This window comes from Podarcis liolepis (assembly GCF_965112155.1).
Source record: "Podarcis liolepis genome assembly, chromosome: 13".
Lineage (NCBI taxonomy): Eukaryota > Metazoa > Chordata > Lepidosauria > Squamata > Lacertidae > Podarcis > Podarcis liolepis.
Genome location: NC_139573.1, coordinates 20418787 through 20442265, shown reverse-complemented (window position 1 = coordinate 20442265; position 23479 = coordinate 20418787). Strand labels below are relative to the sequence as shown.

The following is a 23479-nucleotide window of genomic DNA, read 5'->3' as shown; positions in this document are numbered from 1 at the left end:
TATATACAGAGCTAAATGGAGTCTAAGCAAAAATGCTGAACTGCACTGAGTGTCTGCAGCTGCTCCTAGCAGCAACCTTATCTATACACACAATCTCTCTAACACTCAGTCTCTCTCTCTCTTTGATGTGTGGCTGGAGCCGAATAAGTAGAGAGCAGGAACCGCCCCCTCCTCTCTGGAGAATCAGCAGAGACATCAGCAGATTCTTGGATATGGGAGGGGTGAAATCTCCTCATCCTCCCCCATTTCATCTGACCATTCAAGAATCTAAACATAACTGCAATTTGCACACACACTCCAAAAGTTGTTCTCTGCTTACAACCTTGGTAACATATCTGCAGGTATCTCTCTCCCCCCTTATCTAAGACACTTTAAACAATACCATTAAACAATTACTGTAACCACTCTGTGTCCATTAGGAAAGAGTTAAAGCATAAACCTCAATCTCCAGTTTACACAAAATACACACTGTGAATACACAAATGAATAAGCAGCTTCTAGAAAAAAATTCCTACACGTTTCTTCCTCTCTGATACAAAATGACATTGCTCATTTAGGCAGATTTAAACAAACCATTTTTAACTTAAACATACACTTGCTCCTTTAATCCTGATCCTTCTAACATATTATCCATGAGTCACTCTGGGTCAGGTAAGGAAATAAATGCAGCGTTTTGTGCTATTACTGTCAGCACACTTCATGCCTGGTTTAAAAACCCCACCAGAGTTGCTTGTGACCGTAGCCTTAGCGAACTCTTCAGAAAACCTTTTCGGTGGTACACCCTTGCTTGTTCTCTCGGATCTGCGCAGAACTCTCTGATCCTCTTGTTCTGGTGTCTCCTCCTCTTTGAGAGAATGGGAAGCTAAAGTATATGAAGCTGCTAAGTCTGAATCAGCGTCAGACTCTCCTGAGGCTTTTGGGCTCTGATAATCTGTCCCATCATCAGGATTTACACCGGCATCAGAACTATCAATCACATCAGAACTTGCCTCCCTCTTAACTCTCTTTGCCCCTTTTGCACCATTATCACAAATGGGATGGCACTGAAAAATGCCAATTCTGTCCCATTTTGGATTGTAATCAATACTCCTGGTCAGCCTTATGGTTTTCGTGTCTGTAATCAGGACACGATAAGACCCTTTCTCGTACCCTAGGAAAACACCATGTTCTCCACGCTTGCTCAGTTTGTCACCCTGCGAGGTGTGCACCCAAACCTTCGACCCAAAAATTTAAAAATGCTTTTAACATGGCTTTCTTTTGTGAAGCATCTCGTATGGGGTGCAATTTACAGCAGACTGATACCTCCTGTTATACACGTAACAGAAAAACGAAAGAGCTTCGGCCCAATAGGGATTGGGCAGCCCCGAATCATGCAACAGTGTTCTGATTTCTTGTTGCAGGGTCTGGTTTACTCTCTCACATAAACCATTCTGCCAGGGTGATCTGGGCGTGGCAACCCTATGCTCAATGCCCTGTTCAAAAAGAAAAGCCTCAAACTCCTCTGAACAAAACTCTCCACCCCTGTCAGTGAAAATACAACGTACGTTCTCATTATGTACATTCCTGAGCCATTTACAAAACTGACGAAACTTGGTAAAGGCTTCAGACTTTTTCTGCAACATATAGACCCATACATATCTCGAATAGGAGTCTATCAACACCATAAAAAACCTTGAATTGTCTCTAGAGAGCACTAGAGGCCCCACTAAGTCTGCATGAATGACTTTGTATGGTTTCTTGGCCTCTCTCCCAGACTCTGTACCTTTGGGAGCTTGCCTTGCCTTACTCTCAGCACAAGAAACACATTTCATGTGGTAGGGACATTCTTTCAACCTCATACCCTCAACCATATCAGGCATTTTTGCCACAGCCTGGAAATTCAAATGTGCATAAACTCGGTGGTAATAATGAATACATTGGTCATGCAACTTCTCATTCTTATCAACAGATAAATTGCAACACTCTTTCTGAGTTGCTTCAGCAGTACTCGTACCTGTAACAAAAGGCAATTGGTAAAGACCATTAACACACTTGGCATATAGAATGAGCTTGCCATCTCGACGAATTTCACAACGAGATTTAGCAAACACCACCTTAAACCCTTGTTGATCAAGCTGGGACACACTCAACAAATTGTCCTGAACATGAGGAGCATACAGGACATTCTTAATTGTTGCATTCAGGCTCTTTAAAAACACAGTTCCCTGAGCCAAACTCGTGAGAACAGTCCCATCTGCTTGATGAATTGCTTTCTCTTGCTTCTCAAGCTGAACAAAGAGACTTTCATCGTTAGTCATGTGGTTGGTACAGCCAGAGTCGACCACAAAGAAACTCCGCCCACGTTGACTGGAGCAGCGAGAGATCAAAGCCTTTGAAGTAGCAGGTGCTTGGGGATTTCGTCCTCCTTCCCCTCTGCCTCTGAAGTTTCCCTTCTTCTTTGAAGTTTTCTTGCTGCACTGGAAACTCAAATGGCCTCGTGCTCCACACAAAAAGCACCGCCGCAACTTTAGTGCTTTAACAGCAGTTTCACTTTCCCATGCTCCTGGAGACTCAGGCACATTTTCAAGCACATTTTTAACAGCACAGTCCCAGCTTTCTTTAACAGCCTGTCTGCGATCCCACTCATTCAAGAGCACGCTAGACACATAATCTTCTGTTAGCCGGTCAGAAGGCATCGTAGAAATCTGGGCAGCTACTCCATCATGAATCATCTAGGCTATTTATCATCAGCATTGCAAACATAGCCTCTGAAATAGCCAGGTCTCGCTGAACAAGGTCCTGTCTGAGACATTTTAACTGAGATAGATGGCTAGGCAAATCACCACCTTTCTCCAACTGCAACCTGCACAGCTTCTTGAAGAAAATCACACTGGAACCAGCATTTTGCCTCAAATGCATATCTCTCAGCTTATGCCAATATGCCAAACAGCTCGTGCAGTCTCTTAACCCTCTAATTTCACCAACAAGTGGTCTGAAACACTCAAAACAATTGTCCCCCGGGCTTTCATGTCTGCAGCATGCCACTCAGCCGAATCATCATCATCCTTATCGGGAGGGTCATCTTCTATCGTGTGAAACAGCTTCTCCCTCTGTAAAAGCGCTTTCATCTTGACCTGCCAGACAGCATAGGTCTCAGGCGTGAGGAGAGGAAAGGACAGAGCCATCTGGCCAGAATGTGCACAGGCCATGTTTGCTATTACTTAGAGCAAGACACTTCCCTCGTGCAACACAGATAGAGCCTTGGACTCCTTCAGCCACTCTCTCTCCCACTCAGAGCACAATTAACAGGGCTGCCTTTTAAATTGTATTTTTAACCTGTATTTTAAATTGCCCCCCCCCATTATGTTTTTATTCTAATTTTACTGGTGTTAGCCGCCCTGAGCCCAGCTCTGACTGGGGAGGGCAGGGTATAAATAAAAATTTGTTGTTGTTGTTGTTGTTTAGTGCTTGCCCCACAGTGGAGGGTGGAATTGAAACTCAAGAAGAAAATTGAGTCCCTGCAGATGTAAAGCACCCAATATATTATGTCAAACTGTGACTTGTTAAGATTCCAGGCCAAGATGAGCTAAAGAAACTCAAAACAACAAAATCTGAAGTGTTCTGGAGCCCTGCTAGTGAGGTGAGCCTACAAGTGAAAAACCACTTTTCTGAAGGCAGATTAAAAGTCTAGCAGTTCATGTTTCTGGAGGCTGAGCGAGAGGAAGATATGTTTCAATGTTTCCCTGAAGGGTTTACAATGTCTATCAGCTTGGCAGATAAATGTACCTTTGTGATTTGCATGTGTTACAGTGACTTTCAGTTTGAAAATTAAGTTACATTTGTGATTCTATTCCAAACATAGTTGCAAATATCTATTACTGGGTTACAGGGTAGCTTCAGGCAGAAGAGGGATCTTTCTCAGTTACAAAAGTTCACAAGGGGGGGCGGGAGAATTTCCAATTCGTTTTGTCATCTTTTTTCCTTTTAAAAAAGGAGAACCAGTGATAGAGCTTATCTGGCATAAATCAATACCTTCCTCTTTTAACTGGGCACCCCACAGCGTTGACAGACAAGCCAACTTAGCTTGTTAGCACTGTCAAATGACCGGCATGCTGTAACGCTGGTGGCCTGTGGAGGCGCTGTCTGTAATGTAGCAGAATCTTAGCAGGAATCGAACCTGCAACCTTGGTGTTATCAGCACCATGGTGTAACCCACTGAGCTATCCAGGCACCGTAAGTTAATGGCTTGGGATTTCATAGGAATAATACTCCAGGTTTTCTACATGTTTTGTGCTTTCTAGGCACGAGTCAGAGTGGTTCTGCTCTTGTCCTGCCACTTTCCCCAGAAAGAAACCCCACATTTTGGAGCTAAATTTGAGCAAATATCAATCCATGGAAAACCCAATTGACATTTGCTCTAATTCGCTACTTAAGATTGGGTTTTCCAATTGGATAAGTCTAGATGAGTCCTGAGAGATTGTCTCCAGTCACACAGTGACAAAAAAACAACAACAACCTTATCAAGAAACTTCCAGGACTATGAGCATAGTAATTCCTATGAGGGACAAAGAGGAGTCTCTAGCAACTCCCAATAGTCCAGGGCCATTTAGAATTTAACATTGCACTAACAACAACAACAACAACTTGCACTAAAACCAGAAAAGGAGATTATTTATTTAAACTGTTTCCAGACCACTTTTCATTCTCATGAATACAAAATAGTCATGAATAAAATGAAAAATACAACCAAGTAATACATTATAATAAAACGATTAGAGACATCTTTAAAGCATTATGTGATATTTGGGACAAATGTATTTACATGGGGAGACTATGCCTAATGTTACTGTTCCTTTAAGGCAGCTAGTTATTGGTTATTAGTTCCTTCCTTCCTTCCTTCCTTCGAGTCTTTGGCTCTCAACCATTCTCCATTAGGAAGGGAAGATGTACAGCCAGGGTCAGGGAATCTTTTTCAGTCTGACGGCTGCATTCCTTTGTGACGCCTTACCTATTGGCCTTCCTTGGTTCTGCCTTTGGCCACTGTCGCATAAGTACAGGACTCAGGGATCCCATCTGCATTGTGTGCTGGTTTGGTTTTCAATGGGCTGTGGCTCAGTATAGCATAGGAAACTCCATCAGGGTCTTCTTCAGGCTCAGACTGCAAGGGCTATGGAGGGGAAAAGAAGGAGATGCAATCTGGCCATTCCCTCTGCTGGAGTTACAATAAAAACAAAGGAGAGTGCTGCCAAGCAGCAATAGGGAACTTGTGACCCTTCAGACATGATTGGACTACAACTCCCATCATCCCTGACCACTGGCGATGCTGGCTGGGGCTGATAGGAGATGGAGTTAAAAAATAATAATCTGGCACCCCATCCCTATTCCAGAGAAACTTCAGGAATTTGGGAGAGCCATTTCAAGACATCCAAGGATACCAACCAATGATATCTGGCCCTCTGCCCCACCCCCAATCAAATCACTCCTGTAATCCCCTATAAATTGGACAGGTAGAGGATGTTGCATTGATGTTATGTTCGGTCTCCCTTCCACCAGGTTTGAGTGTCAGGAGTGTAAAGCATTGGCTTTACAGTTGTAAATGTTTTGTTTCATAGGAATGTTTCTTACTGTGTTCACTTGTTGAGCTTCTTCATTGGCTGTGGAACCTGTAGAGCAGAGACAGACATACTGTGAGATTCTTCACCCAGTTGGTTTCAGATTGAAGTTATGGATGCTGCTACCACCCCCTCCCACTGGCCCATATAGTACAACCTCCAAGACCCTTGTCTTGATAGAGGAAGCCACCCAATTCATCTCTGTTACTTGACTGAAGTTACCAGATGTCCCCGTTTCCTGGGGACAGTCCCTGGATTTACAAATCAGTCCCCATACAAAATCAATTGAAGTTGAAAAGTGTCCCTGGATTCGTTGAAAAAAAATCTGGTAAGCTTATACTTGGCACTGAAAACATTCACTACCAAGGAAGCTGAAATAATTATTTTCTTCAATGGCATGAAGACTTTTTCTTTAAATGTGCTGAAACATATCACACAGATAATGGGATATCGACTGTCAAAAGGCGTTGTTCTGAATCATGTGAGAACAACTGGTAAAAAAGATGATAGGACAAATCCTTTATAGTATATAATGAAGTCATAATGGCAAAAATCAACAGCACACCCACCATGTTCTGCTGTAAATTGACATAAAATGCAGGAAGAGAGAGGCAAATCATATGTAACAAATGTAAGAAATGCACTCTTATTTTTCACCACAAAGATTGCTGTCCTAATTCTGGATCTGATGGGGTGGTGGTAGTTAGAAGCCAATGGCCTCCTCTGCAACATGGGAAATGTGGTGGAAGTAATATTAAACGTAAAGGGACCCCTGACCATTAGGTCCAGTCGTGGCTGACTCTAGGGTTACGGCGTTCATCTTGCTTTATTGGCCGAGGGAGCCGGTGTACAGCTTCCGGGTCACGTGGCCAGCATGACGAAGCCGCTTCTGGCGAACCAGAGCAGCGCACGGAAACACCGTTTACCTTCCCGCCGTTTACCTTACCTATTTATCTACTTGCACTTGGACATGCTTTTGAATTGCTAGGTTGGCAGGAGCAGGGACCGAGCAACGGGAGCTCACCCTGTTGCAGGGATTCAAAAGCAATATTACTGCTTGTTAAATGTTTGGGAAAAGTCAGAAGCCCAAGGCAGTATAAGTTCCTCAGCTATGTTTATTTAACATTTGTCAGTGACAACAGCTCACTCATAGGAAAACAAGAATCAAACTGACTGGACAACACAATAATAATGCTGAGCATGAACTGACTGTTGACAGTTGAAAGTGCATGCGCTTACTTGCCATTAGAACGTTCGTCTATCAACCCTTATACAATTGGTTAGAACGCGCCTTGTAACATAAAATGTGTTAAACCCAATACATAACACTGCTGAAGGAAGCCCTGAAAGTGGGCTGTTTTGAGGGTAGGGAGAGCTGAGCCAACCAGGCAGTCTCTGAGAGGAAGTTGGATGATAAAGCTTCCCACAGATTGACTCCCAACCACCCAAGATTGAAGATGAACGAATAGGCAGTGGGGGAAGTGGGGTGGGGAAAGAGTACTACTTCTATGGGATTCAACTACTACACTGATGGTAGTAATAATAGTGTGTGGTTGGTTTACATGGAAATCAGCAGTAAATGGACCACCATAAAACAATCCAGAAAGATCATCCAATAAAGGGGTAGAATTCATAACTCTTCTGTTAGATCACTGTATTAAATCCATTCTACTGGCACTTGGTGTGTGTGCTGTCAATTTTGCGCTATTATTTATCACAAGCATCTTACTTTTGTTTGTTCATTGGTTAACAAATATTACGTAAATAAATACATAATAATAATAAGAAGAAATTTTGCTTTGCTCATGCCTACCCACTAGCTTTTGAGATTTCACCAGACATCGCCCCCAAACCTTCAAACCTATCTGCTCAACTATAATGGATAAAAGTCTATGTTGTTGTTGTTGTTTTTAAGAGAAACCTTTTCTCCCTAACAGCAACTTTGGAACATATTTAAATATCTCTTCTCATGCGGGACTTTAAGGGGCACAGGATGTAAAGATTTAGCGCCTTTTAACCACAGCTGTTGTGAAGCAACCCATCCAGAAGCTCACTCACCCTTTTTCCTTTTCTTGGACAATATGAAGGCAAGTAACAGGAGGAGGAGGACCAGAAGGAAAACACTGGCAGCAATGCCTGCCCACATGGCTATTGAATATCCACCTGTAAAACCATGAAAAGGATACCTCGAGTTGGAATGCTGCCGGTGCTTACCAAACCACACGCAGACACGTCCAGAGGCTACCCAAAATTATTGTTCTGCTATTTCATCTATCTCTCCAGCCTCCATGTAGCCCACCCCCCTGTTCCTTTGCAGGCATTTCCATATCCCTTTTAACAAAGCCCTTCCATTCATTCTACTACACATCACGATTCTCTTCTCTTCTCTGTCTCGCTTTCTGCCTCTCATACACCTTCCCCTATATGCTAGCCTCATTTGACCAGCAACCAATCCATGGTGGGGTGGCAGGCGCGCCACCTTGCCCCAGTGACAGTGGGTGCCTGGGGTGTGCCGACGTCACTGCGGCGTGTGTGCATGGGACATCAGCATGCCTGGTCTTTCCAAGAGGTGGTTGTCCCACACAGCAGTACAGCAATGGAATCTAAGGCATCTCTCTCTGCCAGCCTTCAGCCAGCCTGCCCAAGATGGATCCCAGTTTGTTACCCTGTCAGCCTTCCAGACTCCTAGTCACTGTTCACACCTCAGGGCAAGTGGGGGGGGGGAGTTCTCTTGCATTGCCAATGGCTCTCAATGGCCCTGTATTGTTCCTTAATGGCCCTAGCCAAACTGTGAGGTGAGTGGGGCTGAGAGACGTCAAAGAAGTGTGACTAGCCCAAGGTCACCCAGCAGCTGCATGTGGAGGAGCGGAGATGCGAACCCGGTTCCCCAGATTATGAGTCCACCGCTCTTAACCACTACACCACACTGGGTCTCTTGCTGATGCAGACTAAGCATCCTGTTCCTCCCAAGATTTATTTTCAGCTCCTCCCTCCCTCCCTCCCTCTGCAAAAGCAGTGGGCACGCCTCCCCCAGATGTTGTGTAACCAAAATAAGCAGAACAAGATGGAGGAAAAGGAAAGCAGAACGAGAGAGGAAGTGTCAGGCAGGATGAATATAGATAATGACGGAGAGAAAGCAGTGGGAGGAAGGCAGTGGCAGAAGAAGGGGGGGGTGAGGTCCACCCCAGGTGTCATCACTGAGGGGGGAGCGACAAAATGAGTTAAAAAATAATAATAATTGGGCTCACGGAACTTTTTAGGAGTAACATGGTGGCTTAGGTGTCCGCAGGTTCCGCGCTGCCTGAAACGGCTAGCTACTCCGCTGGCTAGCTACTCCGCTGGAGGCAGGGGAAATAGGAGAATGACAGAAATGTAGCAAAAATATTGAGGTGCCTTGAAAATAATGGGGAAGCAAAGCAACTCTCTGTCGCAAATTGTTTGATGATGAAATTATCTTCCCAATAGTTGGGTACTGAGGCTTCCTCCTACCCAAAGCATAACTAAGGGGTTAAACCCTGCGCGGGAGGGGAGGGGGGAGTTTCCTCTATGCTGTTCTACCATTTTTTATTTTACCATCTACGATGGTGCTTCTAATGTAGGGATGACAAACCTGGTGATTTCATATTCTCTCCCTTTTCCCAAACTTCATTTTGTGCTCTTTCTGCATCAGCTGGGCTCACCGAAATGGAAGGCTTGGGATTAGCTGTCCCTAGGGGAAAAGAGATGAAAAGCAATGTTTAATCCTTTGATTTTTATGCAGTAGTCTGGCTCTGTGAAATGGGAATGATTTGCAAGCTATCGGGGAAGAGAAAAGATGGAGCACAGACCCCATTTTGATCTTTACCATGTATTTTTGTAACATATGAGTAGATTCTGCCTGACTTGCTTTCACTGCTACTGTCTGCTTCTATCAAGCGCGAAGCTTTATGTAAGTAAGCACTATTTTTATTCTTACATGACAGACGTCTCTGTGTTTATTTTGTGTAGAGGGATAAAAAGGGGAAGATCCAATCTGCTGAAGCATCCTGGATAATTACTAATAAGGTTAAGCGACCGTGTCCCAGAAGTTTCCACAGTTCATGCTGCAAAAGGTAAATTTAAACTCTGCTAACTAGATGTTCGTTGGGACATGGGTGGTGCTGTGGGTTAAACCACAGAGCCTAGGACTTGCTGATCAAAAGGTCAGCAGTTTGAATCCCTGCAACTGGGTGAGCTCCTGTTGCTCGGTCCCTGCTCCTGCCCACCTAGCAGTTTGAAAGCATGTCAAAGTGCAAGTAGATAAATAGGTACCACTCCGGCGGGAAGGTAAACGGCGTTTCCGTGTGCAGCTCTGGTTTGCCAGGACCTAATGGTCAGGGGTCCCTTTACCTTTAACTAGATGTTCAACTCACACAAGTGAGCAAGAGGACAGATAATTAATAAGATAGTATCACATCCTGCCCTCCAAATCCACCCAACACCCTGTCCCCCAAATCATGAACTTTCAGGAGGAATTCGAAAACATTTGGTGGCTGAAGAGCACTGTTACAGGGCAATCTTGAGATGAAATAATTGTGTTTAACTGTAAATGCCTTTTTTTTTTTTTAGAATGCTTTGTAACACTTTTTCAAAGGCATGTGTGCAAGACTGCTCCTGCTAAAACCAGCCACTGAGAATTGCCTTCATTCATGAAAATTGCCAAGACATGTAAGTGGGATGCAAAGCAGGAGAGAGACCCTAAAGTCCACTGTATAGTTTAGTCCAGCCTTTGCCAACCTGGTGCCCTCCAGATGTTTTGGACTACAACTCCAAGCAGGCTCTGCTGACTAAGGCTGATGGGAGTTTGTCTTGCCAAATACAAGGTGGTTCTTTTAAATGAGATTCAGAGGCAAGACAAACACAAGTGAGTGAAAAGATTAAAGATTTTATTCTAAACAGCAAGCAGTATATACATACCAAGCAAGCACTTCGATCTGCTACCCTAAAGTAGTGGTGAAGTGACCCCCCCCCCAGGTAGCCTCAGGTTGCACGGCCACATGGCCTTCAGTCCGTGCCCAAGCTTCTCCCTAAACAGTATGCCCACAGTTGAAACAAAATTTTAAAAATTCATTCCAGCAGCACCTTAGAGACCAACTAAATTTGTTATTGGTTTGACCTTTCGTGTGCATGCACTCTTCTTCAGATACACAAACAGAAGTCACCAGACCCTTATATATAGTGAGAGGGTGGGGAGGGGTATTACTCAGAAGGGTGGTGGGAATGGGTGATTGGGTGATTGGCTGATAGGTGTGGTAAACCTGTTGATGACTGTTAATGACTGCAATTGGTCTTACAGAAAAAAGCAAGGGGTGGGATGGCTAAAAATAGCTTTATCATGTATACAGTGGTACCTTGGATTAAGAACTTAATTCGTTCGGAGGTCTGTTCTTAACCTGAAACTGTTCTTAACCTGAGTGTCAGGGAACTGCCATCGGAGCCAAGAGTGGAGGTAAGGCTCCCCAACGATGCGGGAGAAGGGACCAGCAGAGGGAGAGAGAACGCTTCCTTTGGGGAAGGAAATCAGCGAGACACCTGGGAGAAAGGGGAGCAGGGAAGGACTTCGGAGAGATGGCTCCAAGACTCTTCCACAGAGACCAGCGGGGAGAGTCCAGGACCTCCGCTGGCCATGCCCACTCTGCGCAGAAGACTTCCGCGCAGGGAGGCTAGGCGGAGACTTGGCATCAAGGAATTTTTATGTTGGAAGAAGTTCAGGAAACGCCCACTGACGGATTCTGCCAGTGACTGACACAGCCACGGAGAAAGGGCTGTTCAGCCAGGGAAAGTTTTAGCCAGGGAACGTTGCCATAGAGCATCAGCACCCTCTACGCACAAGCAACCCCCAATTCCCTTTACACTGAGGTACCACTTTAGCTAATGGGGCCTCCTGCTGCCGCCATGCGATTTCTGTTCTCATCCTGAAGCAAAGTTCTTAACCTGAGGTACTATTTCTGGGTTAGCGGAGTCTGTAACCTGAAGCGTATGTAACCTGAAGCGTATGTAACCCAAGGTACCAGTGTAATGAGATAAAAATCCAATGTCTCTTTCCAGACCAGATCTCTCCATGGTTTTAAGTTTGGTAATAAGTTGCAATTCAGCAACTTCTCTTTCCAGTCTATTTCTGAAATTCTTTTGTAATAAGACAGCTACTTTGAGATCTTGTATAGAATGTCCTTCTGGTTTCTCTGTCTTGTGATTCCTGATGTTAGATTTATGTCCATTTATCCGATTTATAGATAGCTAATCTGTGTGGTTTGCCTGACCGCCTACGTGCTACTAGCAATGTACAGATTATTCATTAGCCACCTCTCCCAATGCCTCACTTTCTTAAAGCAATGTCCAACATCCAAAGAAGGTACCCAGCAATATCACTTCCTTCCAACAGATTAGGACTAGGAAATTAAAGGCTGTTCTTCAGCCATCAAAGAGCTTAGAGTGGGGGAAGCAAACAGAGGCAGGAAAGGAAACCATGTTAGAGCACTCTCTCCTCAAAATACAAATATATTCCAGATAAATTGCCCAGAGTTGTAGACCAAAACACATGGAGGGCACCAGGTTGGCAAAGGTTGGTTTAGTAAAAGCAGTCCCCCCGCCATGATTTATACATGTGGGAGATATAAAGTCTCATTTTATGTGTCATTTGGGAAAACAGCGTATCAGGATTCAGCCCGGCTCTCACCTTTTATGTTGACTTGGACACCATCACTGAAATTTGAGCACGTGTTTTCGCTGTGGCAATATTTACATCGGTAGATTCCGCCATCTGATTCTTTGGCATTGGAAATGTGAAATACAATTGCATCCTTTTCTGTCTTCTGAGTTGCTGAAGCAGAATGGTCTGAATCTCCTTTGTACAGAAAGTGTTGTGCAGATTGATGGTAGCCACTTTTGCACTCCAAGTTGATATCTCCCCCCAGGTTGACATTTATGGGGCCCTTTGAGATGGAAGGTTTTGAGTTATATTGTCCTAGATCAAAGAAGGAGAATAAGGCTGAGATTTGGAAGGTGGAACATCTGCAAAGGTGGGAGACATTTGCATGCTCTGGGGATACCGAAGCTTTGATCAGAGGGTCAAGGTCCACAGAACACCAATTTTTGTTGAATAAATTGATTAATAATAATAATAATAATAATAATAATAATAATAATAATAATAATAATTATACTCCACCCATCTAACTGGATTCCCCCAGCCACTCTGGGCGACTCCCAAGAAAATCAAAAGCACAATAAAACATCAAACATTAAAAACTTCCCTAAACAGGGCTGCCTTCAAATGTCTTCTAAAAGTCAGATAGTTGTTTATTTCCTTGGCATCTGAAGGGAGGGCATTTCACAGGGCGGGCACCACTCTGCCTGGTTCCCTGTAACCCCACTTCTCACAGGGAGGGAACTGCCAGAAGGCCCTTGGAGCTGGACCTCAGTGTCCGGGCTGAACGATGAGGGTGGAGACGCTCCTTCAGGTATACTGGGCTGAGGCCATTTAGGGCTTTAAAGGTCAACATCAACACTGAATTGTGCTCAGAAATGTACGGGGAGATTTATATGTCTCTCTCCAGGGTGACTTGCAGAAAACAAGAAACAAGCACCAGCAGTCTATATAACACAATGCTTTTAAAATGGCAGGAATATATCCTCCTCCGCATCCCTTCTAATCTCAGTCCTCAGTCCTCAGATACGTCAGCATGGCAGGAAGCATTCCTTCAGGTCCCGAGTCTCAAGCCATTGAGGGATTTATTCCTACAAGTTAACCTCGAAATCAATTTGGATTGGATGTTCCTGTACCTTTAACATTTGTATAGATCAGAGAACATTTGGTAGGCCTCTGTGGTTATCATGCAGATGTCAGGAAATCAGATTTGGTTGTGGGGAAAATCATTGTAGTTTGCTCCCATTCTGCCCCCATCCATCTCCCCCTGGCCCCATGTTCATATTTATTACCCAAAGAGACTCACCTCCAGAGATCTGCCACTGTCCAGCCAGCAGGAATCCTGGAAAGGAGATGATTGTATTAGCGGCAGTATAGCTGAGCAGCAGGAACCACAACTGGGTCTCTGGTCCTTCCACCCGGTCGTTGCACAACCCTCAATCCCTTCACCCTTTCATCTGAGATACCAACCTATAAAGAGGATGTTGACAGAGAGCCTCATGCTGAAGGACCGCCTAGCCCTGTAGTCCAGTGTCCTGTGTCCCCCAAGATTTGTGCTGTCTCCGGAATGAAGACCTTCGAGGGAGGCTGCAGGGTCTGAAATGCAACACAGTTCTTGCAACACAGTTCTTGCCCATGAAATTCATGCACAGCTTAGCAGCACTGGAAGTGCCTTGCAAACTACTTCCCTTTCCCCCCCTCCACATTGCAGTCATATTCTGCAAAATCAGCATAGTTAAGATCATGTGTTTTCGGATACGCCCACTAGGCAGACACCCTGGTCACACTGTTTTAGACACTAGGTAAAAAAAAAACCCTTCTCTATTTCAGCAAGAATATCCAGGCATATAATTAGCTATGTATGCTCATTTTATAAATATGTTGATTTTATCCGTATATCACTGATAATTATACTTTTTAATGTAAATTGCTAAGGGATTGGTTATACATTCACAGAGTTCATAATTCCCCCAAAATAAATCAATCAAGTAGTGAAAGACTACGGCTTCGGCCCTGTATACCTGAAGGAGCTTCTACCACCCCACCCCACCCTTTGGCAGTAGATAAGCAGAACAAAGAGATAGGAGTCTCTTACCAGTTCGATATTTTAATGATCACAGGGAGAGAACAAAGAATCCATTTCTCGGAATGAAGGTGCTCCCAATTAAGGGTACCCCCCACTTCCTCCCTATTCCTCAATGTCACAACCATGTCTTGTAACCAGATCTTGTGACCACTGTGCTTTCTGTGCTGCCACCTTATCTGCTCTTCTTGACCTTGGGCTGAGCTGATGAACACTTTCCAGAGAAACTGAGTCTGTTAACTCTCTCTCTCCCAGTGCTTCTCCTCCTAGCTGTTCCCCATTTGGTATTTCCTAGCTTCTGCCTTCTGAACTATGTCCCTCTGCAAACTGCTGTTCCAAATCTATACTGTCCTCCTGCTCCTGGGAAGAGTCAGGATCCTGATCACTAGTAGGGGGAAGGGTAGGCTCTTACCATTTCTCCCTCTTGTAGCCCTCTTCAGCACGGTCCCTAACAACACCCCACTTCTCTAGCCCCGATTCTGGCAAGCAGGAGGCAATATTACATCAAGACACAATCCAGCCAGGCAAAAGCCCTCAAGATGGTGCAGCGGATCCTTGCCCATGGAATGCCCCAAGGGCCACACCCAGGCCCCGGAAGTGAGGTCCCCTCCCCTATTTTGGCCTCTTTCCATATTACCAACAGTAAGGAAGAATCTGCAGAAAGGATGTGGTCTTCCAACACAGCCGTAAAAGCAGCTGCCCCATTCTCTAATAATAAATTTTTATTAGTTTTTTTACACGAAACTTGACGTTATTCCATTCACTTTCAGTATAATAATTTCTTACATTTTGACCGGCCTTTTATTTTCTATTGTATTATAACTTCTTACATTACAATCATTTACTTATTCACCTTCCCTTGCCTATTATCCAAACCTGGCTCGTGATTTCATTGGGCTGCAGCTTTTTCTCAGATAGTCCAAAAAGGACCTCCGCTCTCCAACAAAGTTCCCATCTTTTTGATCTCTTACTTTTGCTGTCAGCTTTGCCATCTCTGCATAGTCCATTAACTCTTCTTTTGTGGGGACTTCTTCTTTCCACTTCTGCGCATACAGGATTCCGGCTGCTGTAGTAGCTTACACAAACAACTTAACCATCTCTTTAGGAACCTCTGCCCCTATCATCCCTGGGGGGGAAATGCTTCAGGCCTCTTGGGAATAGCTATTTTAAACATCTTTTAAAATTCATTATGTATGGCCTGCCCAGTTCTTAGCTGTGAGCAATAGTTTCTTTCCGTGAATAAGGCCACCTTATGAAACTTGTCTCCCATGTCGTGCAAGCTAGAAATAAGCAAAATGTCCATAACACTTGGGGATAAGCCAAGGTCCCAGAAGTCGCTGGATTGTAAGATGTCCTTCTTATTGGCCCTCCTTGGTTCTGCGTTGGGCCACTGTTGCATAAGTACAGGACTCAGGGATCCCATCTGCATCGGGTGCTGGTTTGGTTTTCAATGAGCTGTGGCTCAGTACAGCATAGGAAACTCCATCTGGGTCATCTTCAGGCTCAGACTGCAAGGGCTATGGAGGGAAGAAGAAGGAGATGTAGCCTGCAGTCCTGCCATTCGGTCTGCTAAAATTACATACAGTGGAAACAAAGAAGGAATGGAGAAAATGCTGCTCTCCAGATCTTACCGGATTACAACTCCCATCATCCATGGCCTCTGGCTATGGCTGATGGGGGATGTAGTCCAACAATATCTGCCACAGGTCCTCCATCCCTGGTCCAGAGAAATTCCAGGAATTTGGAAGAGCTAGTTCAAAAAATGGGCATACCTGGAGATGGGCACAGACCATGCGGAGGATGGTACTTGGCCCTCTACCCCACCCCAAATCAAATCAGCCCTGCCATCCCCTGTTACTTGGAAAGGTAGTGGCTGTTGCATTGAATTAGAGTCCTCCTCCCCTGGTTGGAATGTCAGGGCTGTAAAGTGTTGGCAGGAGGTTCACAGTCATAAAAGTTTTTGTTCATTGGAATATTTCTTACTATGTTTGCTGGCTGAGTTCTTTCATTGGCCATGGAACCTGTAGAGCAGAGATACACACTGTGAGATTTTTCACCCAATAGGTTTCTGAGTAAAGTTATGGATGGTGTTTTTCTGTCCCCACTGGCCCATATACAATGGTACCTTGGCTGTCAAACTTAATCCGTTCTGGGAGTCCATTCAACTCCCAGCACCATTTAGAAACCAAGGTGTGGCTTCTGATTGGCTGCACTGCTGGTTTACATGCAAATCAACAGTGAAAGGACGCCACAAGAGGTAAACAACAAAAACATGAAACAAGCCTGAAAAATCTTCAAATAAAGAGATGGGAGTGGTGGAATAACTCCATGGTGGTAACGGCATTGTGTGACTCACAAGCGAGGAAGTAGCAGCAGCGCCACTAATGTGGAATGGATCATACCTGAAATGGATGGTCAATTATATCCACCATATGAATTTATAACTACAGTGGTACCTTGGTTCCCAAATGCCTTGATACTCAAACAACTTGGAACCCAAATGCTGCAAACCTGGAAGTAACTGTTCCGGTTTGCGAACTTTTTTCGGAAGCTGAACATGCTCCGTTTTGAATTTTACGCTTCCGTTTTGAGTGTTATGCTGAGGTCCGTCTGTTTTTGCTATTTATTTTGCATTTTTATTTTTGTGGCTCTTTTTTGTGACTGTGTGGAACCCAGTTCTGCTACTGATTGATTGATTGATTGATTGATCGATTGATTGTGTGATTGCAGTACATTGTTTATTGCTCTCATTTTATAGATCAATGGTCTCGTTAGATACTAAAATTCATGTTAAATTGCTCTTTTAGGGGTGGTTTTTAAGTCTGGAATGGATTAATCCATTTTGCATTACTCTCCATGGGAAAGCACACCTTGGTTTTGGAACAGACTTCCGGAATGGATTAAGTTTGAGTTCCAAGGTACCACTGTATTCTGTTAGATCACTGTATTAACTTGTGAGTATTTTAACTGATGAATTGATTTCTACTGGCACATGGTGTGCACGCTGCTGGCTTTGTGCTATTATTTATCACATATATATTGCATAGATAAATAAATACCCCCCCTTTTTTTTTTGCTTCACTCAGGCCTCGCACCAGCTTTAGAGATTTCACCAGGCACTGGTCCAATACCATCAAGTCTGCCTGTCCAACCATATTTTGTTTTTAAAAGAAGAGCGTTCGCTCTCTGAGATTGCAACCTGTCTTGACACCTGGGACTTTAATCTTCTCATGTGGAACATGAAGTGGTACAACTCCCACAAAGTAAGCATTTATAACCTCGGTTTATGCATGCTTTCATCTCATCCACTGCAGAACAACTGATCCAGAAGCTTACTCACCCTTTTTCCTTTTCCTGGACAATACAAAAGCAAGGATCAGCAGGAAGAGGACCGAAAGGAAGACACCGGCAGCAATGCCTGCCCACATGGCTATTGAATGTCCGGCTTTTGAATTCCCACCTGTAAAACCACGAAAAGGACACCTAGAGTTAGAATACTGCCAATGCTCACCAAACCCCACACAGGCAGAGCCCAGAAGCTCCCAAAAAAGACCCTTCTATCAATTCATGGAGCTTTCTATTCACGCTCTGCGTAATCATCTCCCAGTGCTGTGAATAAAGCACATCTTGATTCCAGTAAGGCTTTAGACAAAGTTCCCCATAATATTATTGTGAGATGCTGGTAAAATGTGGGTAGAGGATGTTACTGTCGGGTGGATTTGTAGCTGGTTGACTAACCAAACCCAAAGAGTGTTCACCAATGGGGAAAAAACACACTGAGAAGTGTGGTGCTGTAGGGTCCAGTCCAGGGCCCAGTGTTGTTCAATATCTTTATAAAGACTCATGGACTGTCTGGATGCAGAGGAGAGGTGGGAGGCGTCAGCACTCCCCAAGGGAGCCCCCATGGGAAGATGGCTCAGAGCCAGGGGACTGGTGGTGGGACAATGAGGAGTGGTCAGAGGGAGGAAGAGCCGACTGTAAGGAGGAAGGGTCATACACAGGTGACAGGGTTTAGTGAGCAGGAAGAGTCTGGGGCAGAGGGCAGTTCAGAATTAGAGGCAGAAGAGGGAGTTGGAGAGGTGCAGGGCCAGGAGACAGAGAGGCAGGATGCTGTAGAAGTCAGGGAATCCATCATTTACAAATGTTGAAATGATACCCAACTGTGAATTGAAGAGATACCTCCTTTTAAAACTAAAGAATGGTGGAGCCAGCACACTTTTCCAATTTCATTTACAATTGCAGCAAATTCAAACCTGTATTAGTGCAATCTGCGAAAGATGCATACAAGGATTAAGACAGGATCTTACCCGTTACTTTGATGTGTACTTCATCACTGTAATTTGAGCATGCTTGAGTGTTCTCGAGCTTTAAGCAATAGCGACAGCGGTAGATGCCCCCATCTGATTCTTTGGCATTGATAATGGGAAATAGAACTTCTCCTGATCCCATCATCTTGCTTTCATAAGTATTTGAAGAATTTTCTATGTGTAGAGTAAATTCTACTTCTTGCTGTTCTTTGGTCTTACAGTGGATGTTGGCATTTCCTTTCAGAGCAATCACCTCTCCTGGGCTCACTGAGATGGAAGGTTTGGGAGAAGCTTATCCAGGGGGAGAAAGAGAAAAAGAAGGATGCTTAATCCTTTGATCTTACACAATAGTCTGGCTTTGTAAAATGCTATTGGGGAGCATAGAAAACCACGTGCAACTCAGAATGTGAATATCGATAGGCTGCTTTTAGGCCATTACTCAGGAGATTAGTTGGCAGAGAACACAGGTGGGATGTGAGCCTTGTCAGGGAAAGGCAAGCTGCACAGCAGAGATGCCCTATGAGAGGGGCAGAACCTATTGGGTAGGATTGCTGTGGACCCTCCATTGTAGGCTTCAGGTTGTATAGTAACGTCCATTGCCTTGTCAGTTGACTAGGACCAGGGTGTGTGACAAATGGAGTACAGAGCAGGGGGTTGTATAGTGTGCTACACAATCTGCATTCCATTACGACTTTGGTTACAGAGAATGCATTTTAATCTGGAATAAAATACTAATAGTTAATTAGGGATAAATAATCCCTTTTGATAGGTACATATTTCGATCAGTGCAGTTACAGTTCAGTTATATAGTTCAATCAGTGCACTTCCCCCCCCCCATTTGATTGGCAGATGGAATAAACCCAACACCCATTTTAGCATCATTTGTAAAACTGTCACACAGAGACTAAGCCAAGCCCTCACCTGTTACGTTGATGTAAAGTCTGTCACTTAGATGCGAGCATAGGCGATCGAAGCAATACCTACATTGATAAATTCCTGTATGTTCTAGTTTTGCCTCAGAAATTAAAAAATCCACTGTATAAGCTGTAGATGTCTCAGATCGCACATACACAACGGACTCTCCCTTGAAGAGCTCAAAGGTGGCTTTATAATGATTACTCCCACAGTTGATGTAGAAATTCCCTCCAAGGCCGACATTAGGACTGGGAATCACTGAAATTGAGGGCTTGGGATATTGTCCTGATCAAGAAAGAGAATGGGAAGGTGGTTTGAAGGTGAAACACTTGCAACAGCCTCCTTCTGTCAAATAGGAGGCTTTCACCTGCAGCTGGAAAATCAAATAGAGTGAGTTTGTACAGAAATTCAAACGGCAGTGCTGGTTGACTCTGCTTTGACATTATCCAACAGAGCAGGGGTTATCCAGCTGTGGTCCCTGAGCAGCTGCCTGCCCATGAGCTTCATTTAGGGGGGTCTGTGGCCTGTCTGAGAAAAAACACACACCTACAAATTTTGCGACATCTGTCACAGTGTATTACAACAGCTACAACAGGCATAAAATGAATTACCGTAAGTCATCCTCCAAGACTTTCACCAATTTTCATCTGATCCATGGCCGGAGGAGGGGAGTTTGGGAACTGCTACAACGCAGCCCATATCCATCAGTTGGTGTAAATTTCTGGTCAGCAAGGTTTTTTGTTTTAAAAAGCAGCTCTGTCATCACTCAGAGATGCAGTAGTTTGAGGAAAAGTCAGCGAGAACCAAGTCCAAAAGGTAGTAGGTACCTTCCTTGGAAATGTGGGATGTAGACATAGAGCAGTCAAGTCCAACATTCCTTGTTTCCTAGAATGTACACACAGAGGAAGGTGGCTCCAAAAAGGGAGGACTTCCTGCAATACCTGTTGGGAGCCACTCCCTCTGAGTGTGACCAGGTAGATAGGTGTGACCCAAGAGAAGCCATATAAAAGGGCTGGGCACACAGCCATCTTCCTCTTTTCAATCTCTCTTTTGGATCTCTTTTGACCTACTCTTCATCCTGCTGTTCATATGCAGCCTCATCCGTAAGCATGTAGGCCACATGTTGTATGTCTGAAACTTCACTTCTCTTGTCTACATTTTCCTGCAAATGAAACAGAAATTGCAGCTAAAGCCTGCCTTCAGATTGCTACTGAATGTGAGTAAAGTTTATTATTTTAATAAGATGGCTTTGTGTTGTTATTGTTTTAAGAGGGAATTTTTTTTTTAAAAAAAATATTTATTAAGCATTTTAAACATTAAATTCACCAAACACATATAAAACCAACACCAAAATGCAACAAACAAAGAAAAACAGAAAAAAGCAAAAAGATTAACATATAATAAAAAATATACAACAAAATTAGATATCCAACACCCATCTTTTCTTAAGCTTTTGGACTTCCTCACATCTCCCAATCCTGCGTTCCAGTTATAAAATTTATAAACAGCAATTTATTACCTTATTTCAACTCTTATTTTGTAGTGTTCAAAAATTATGTCCCCGACTTTAAACATTTTTATCAAATACTCAAATACTTAATTTAGACATAATGTTATTCCAAAGTTTATCTTATTTGTTTTAAGAGGGAAATAAAGGGGAAATGACCAGGAAGAAGCGTGTCTGTACAAAGGGTATCCTGAATTGCTGAAACCAGCCATCAAAAAGCTTCACTAGGCAGAGGGCCTTCTCAGTAGTGGTGCCCATCCTGTGGAACACGCTCCCATCAGATGTCAAGGAAATAAACAACTATCTGACTTTTAGAAGACATCTGAAGGCAGTCATATTTAGGGAAGTTTTTAATGTCTGAAGTTTTATTCTGTCTTTAATATTCTCATGGAAGCCTCCTAGAGTGGCTGGGGACAACAACAACAACAACAACAACAACAACAACAACAACAACATTCCTTGCAGTAAATAATTGTTGTTGTTGTTGTTTACTGCAAGGAATGTGATCTGCTCTATGCTCACTAGCATGCGCGAGGAAGGAGCATATCTAGACCAGGGAAAAGAGGCGGCAGGAGAAGATTGGAAGAAATTCAAAAACTATCTTAAGAAGTATTGTAAAATTATTGAATGTTAGAATGACGCTGGTTTTAAAAACTAAGGGGTTTACAGCGGTAAGGGTTAAATTTAAAGAAAAATAGAGGATGTAAATTAAATAAAATTAGAGTAAGGATTTGCTGGGGAAAAATTTGAAAATAGAATGCAGAAAGGGGAGGTATGGGGAAGTCGGAGAAAGAAGTTACAAGAAAATAAGGATTTGAAATTATACCTGTTTTTTGTGTTTGTGTTTGTTTGTGTTATTTGTATTTGTTTAAAATTTGTGAAAAGTGAATTAAAAATTATATATATATATAAAAGGAGCATATCTAATAAATTTATCCTCTCCTACCTTCCTTAACATTCCTACAGAAACTTCAGAGTGACACATGGACAGCTGAGATGGACACAGGTTGTCTAAAGACAAAGGAGAGTGGGGCACTTGCACCTGTCATCCTTGCACACTACAGGGAAAGTGTGGGAGCTACCACTTATCATTCAGCAGTAGTGAGAAAAGCAAGTTGGATTGTGGGAGGCCCTGGCATTGAACTCCCATTCTGCCCTATGCCTCTCTCCCACTCTTGGGATTATTTCATTGACCCAAACTCACCTCTAGCCATTTGCCACTGCCTGGTCAGCCAACACCCTGGAAAGGAGAGGATTGTGTTAGAGGCGAGACATCTGAGCAAAAGGATCTGAAGCTGGGCCTCTGAGCTCCCCACAGCGCCTTGGCCACTTGCTGTGCCCCCACCATCCTGCAAGGTGGGATACTAACCAAGAAAAAGGATGCTGGAAGACAGCCTCATGGCGTGGGTTCTGCTGCTAGCAGGGAGTCCTGTTTGCTCCTATCTTTGCTGTGTCCTGAACGACGGTCTTGGTTGGCAGCTGTTGCTGCTGAAATCCGGCAACTTTCTGTTACACAGCGGATCCTCAGCACAAATCACTTCTCTCTGATTTGATATTCTGATCATAGTCCCCTCCCTAGACTGCCTGATTAACCACATCTCCTATTATGTCACAACTGTGGGTTGCACAATGGAAGGAACGGAAGTGAACAGATGAAACTTCTGCATTCTTTGGAAAAAACAGTTTAGCATAGATTGTATGCCCTGCGCTTTTTTATAGCTGTTGTCCTGAGACAGAGGCAGTGGTGTAGCATGGGGGGAGGGGCAGAGGGGTGATTGCCCCAGGCACAAAATTGTATGGGGCACAAAATTTCAACACCCAGTGCTGCCTCGATGCCGTTGTGCATTTCCGTCACTGGGCTCTGTTGAAAATAGCTTCTGCATCCAAACCAGGAAGTGACCTCTCCAGACAATGGAAAAAGTCTTTTCTTATCTCTGCAGCTGCAATCTCCCGGGTGACATGGATGGTGTTAAGAAGTTGAATGTGCATGTCTCCTCTGTCCGTTTCTCTCCCATCCACCCCCCTCTGTACAGCTCCGGGCGCAAGCAACCCATGCTATGTCACTGGACAGAGGGATTCTCAGCAGTATTGTGAGGGCGAAAGGAATCTAGTATTGCTAGTCACACGTCATTGCAAAGTCAAGTCCTGGGCAGCCCGTTGGGACTTGACAACTTGCCTCTGTTCAGCTTTTAGGTAAGAGATATTTACAACACGGTCAAACCAACGGTTCATGTTTGCTAGATGGGCCCATTATGGGAGCTGAAGCTCACAGAGTTTTCCTGTACGTTTGCTAGAGAGGACTTTGCGAGTGGCGATCCCACTGTGCCCTGAGAGGGAGAGGGTGTGGCCCTATATATTCCCCTTACCTGGGCACCTTCTCTTTTCACTCTCTTCACTCTTACTCTTCATCTC

General features: G+C 44.0%; 3 protein-coding genes and 1 long non-coding RNA gene across 14 annotated transcripts in view; 1 reads left to right on the top strand and 3 right to left on the bottom strand.

The window, feature by feature from the left end:
• The window catches only part of LOC310691815 (T-cell-interacting, activating receptor on myeloid cells protein 1-like), a 50549-nt gene extending 36644 nt beyond the window's left edge, over nucleotides 1–13905 (bottom strand). The window contains exon 1 of the mRNA XM_083471973.1: nucleotides 13831–13905. The gene's annotated coding sequence lies outside the window, so the exon portion shown is untranslated. The remainder of the gene's footprint in view (nucleotides 1–13830) is intronic.
• LOC310691876 overlaps nucleotides 1–19387 on the top strand; it is a 28150-nt gene extending 8763 nt beyond the window's left edge. Inside the window, exon 2 of the long non-coding RNA XR_014518595.1 lies at nucleotides 19097–19387. This is a non-coding gene — a long non-coding RNA (uncharacterized lncRNA). The remainder of the gene's footprint in view (nucleotides 1–19096) is intronic.
• On the bottom strand, nucleotides 4624–13923 carry LOC310691843 (uncharacterized protein). Of its 3 annotated transcripts, XM_083472048.1 has the most exons (7): nucleotides 13726–13922; nucleotides 13562–13597; nucleotides 12286–12573; nucleotides 9202–9300; nucleotides 7650–7754; nucleotides 5605–5642; nucleotides 4624–5146 (listed from the first exon to the last, which is right to left on the bottom strand). In XM_083472048.1, the coding sequence occupies exons 1-7, from the start codon at nucleotides 13754–13756 to the stop codon at nucleotides 4988–4990; spliced, it is 756 nt and encodes a 251-aa protein (XP_083328174.1). In that variant the 5' UTR covers nucleotides 13757–13922; the 3' UTR covers nucleotides 4624–4987. The 3 variants fall into 3 exon arrangements, with proteins under 3 accessions (XP_083328174.1, XP_083328175.1, XP_083328176.1); XM_083472049.1 differs by lacking the exon at nucleotides 7650–7754; XM_083472050.1 differs by lacking the exon at nucleotides 5605–5642 and having other exon boundaries at nucleotides 5016–5146; nucleotides 13726–13923.
• LOC310691780 (leukocyte immunoglobulin-like receptor subfamily A member 1) overlaps nucleotides 15050–23479 on the bottom strand; it is a 50414-nt gene continuing 41984 nt past the window's right edge. For 5 of the 9 annotated variants that reach the window (XM_083471808.1, XM_083471815.1, XM_083471814.1 and 2 more), the window contains 4 exons: nucleotides 18646–18936; nucleotides 17679–17798; nucleotides 16322–16359; nucleotides 15050–15855 (listed from right to left, as the gene is read on the bottom strand). In XM_083471808.1, the coding sequence (XP_083327934.1) occupies nucleotides 15697–15855; nucleotides 16322–16359; nucleotides 17679–17798; nucleotides 18646–18936 (608 nt within the window). In that variant the 3' untranslated portion in view covers nucleotides 15050–15696. Of the gene's footprint in view, nucleotides 15856–16321; nucleotides 16360–17678; nucleotides 17799–18645; nucleotides 18937–19566; nucleotides 19846–23479 lie in introns of all 9 variants that reach the window. The other 4 variants (XM_083471810.1, XM_083471817.1, XM_083471813.1 and 1 more) reach the window with 2 other exon arrangements.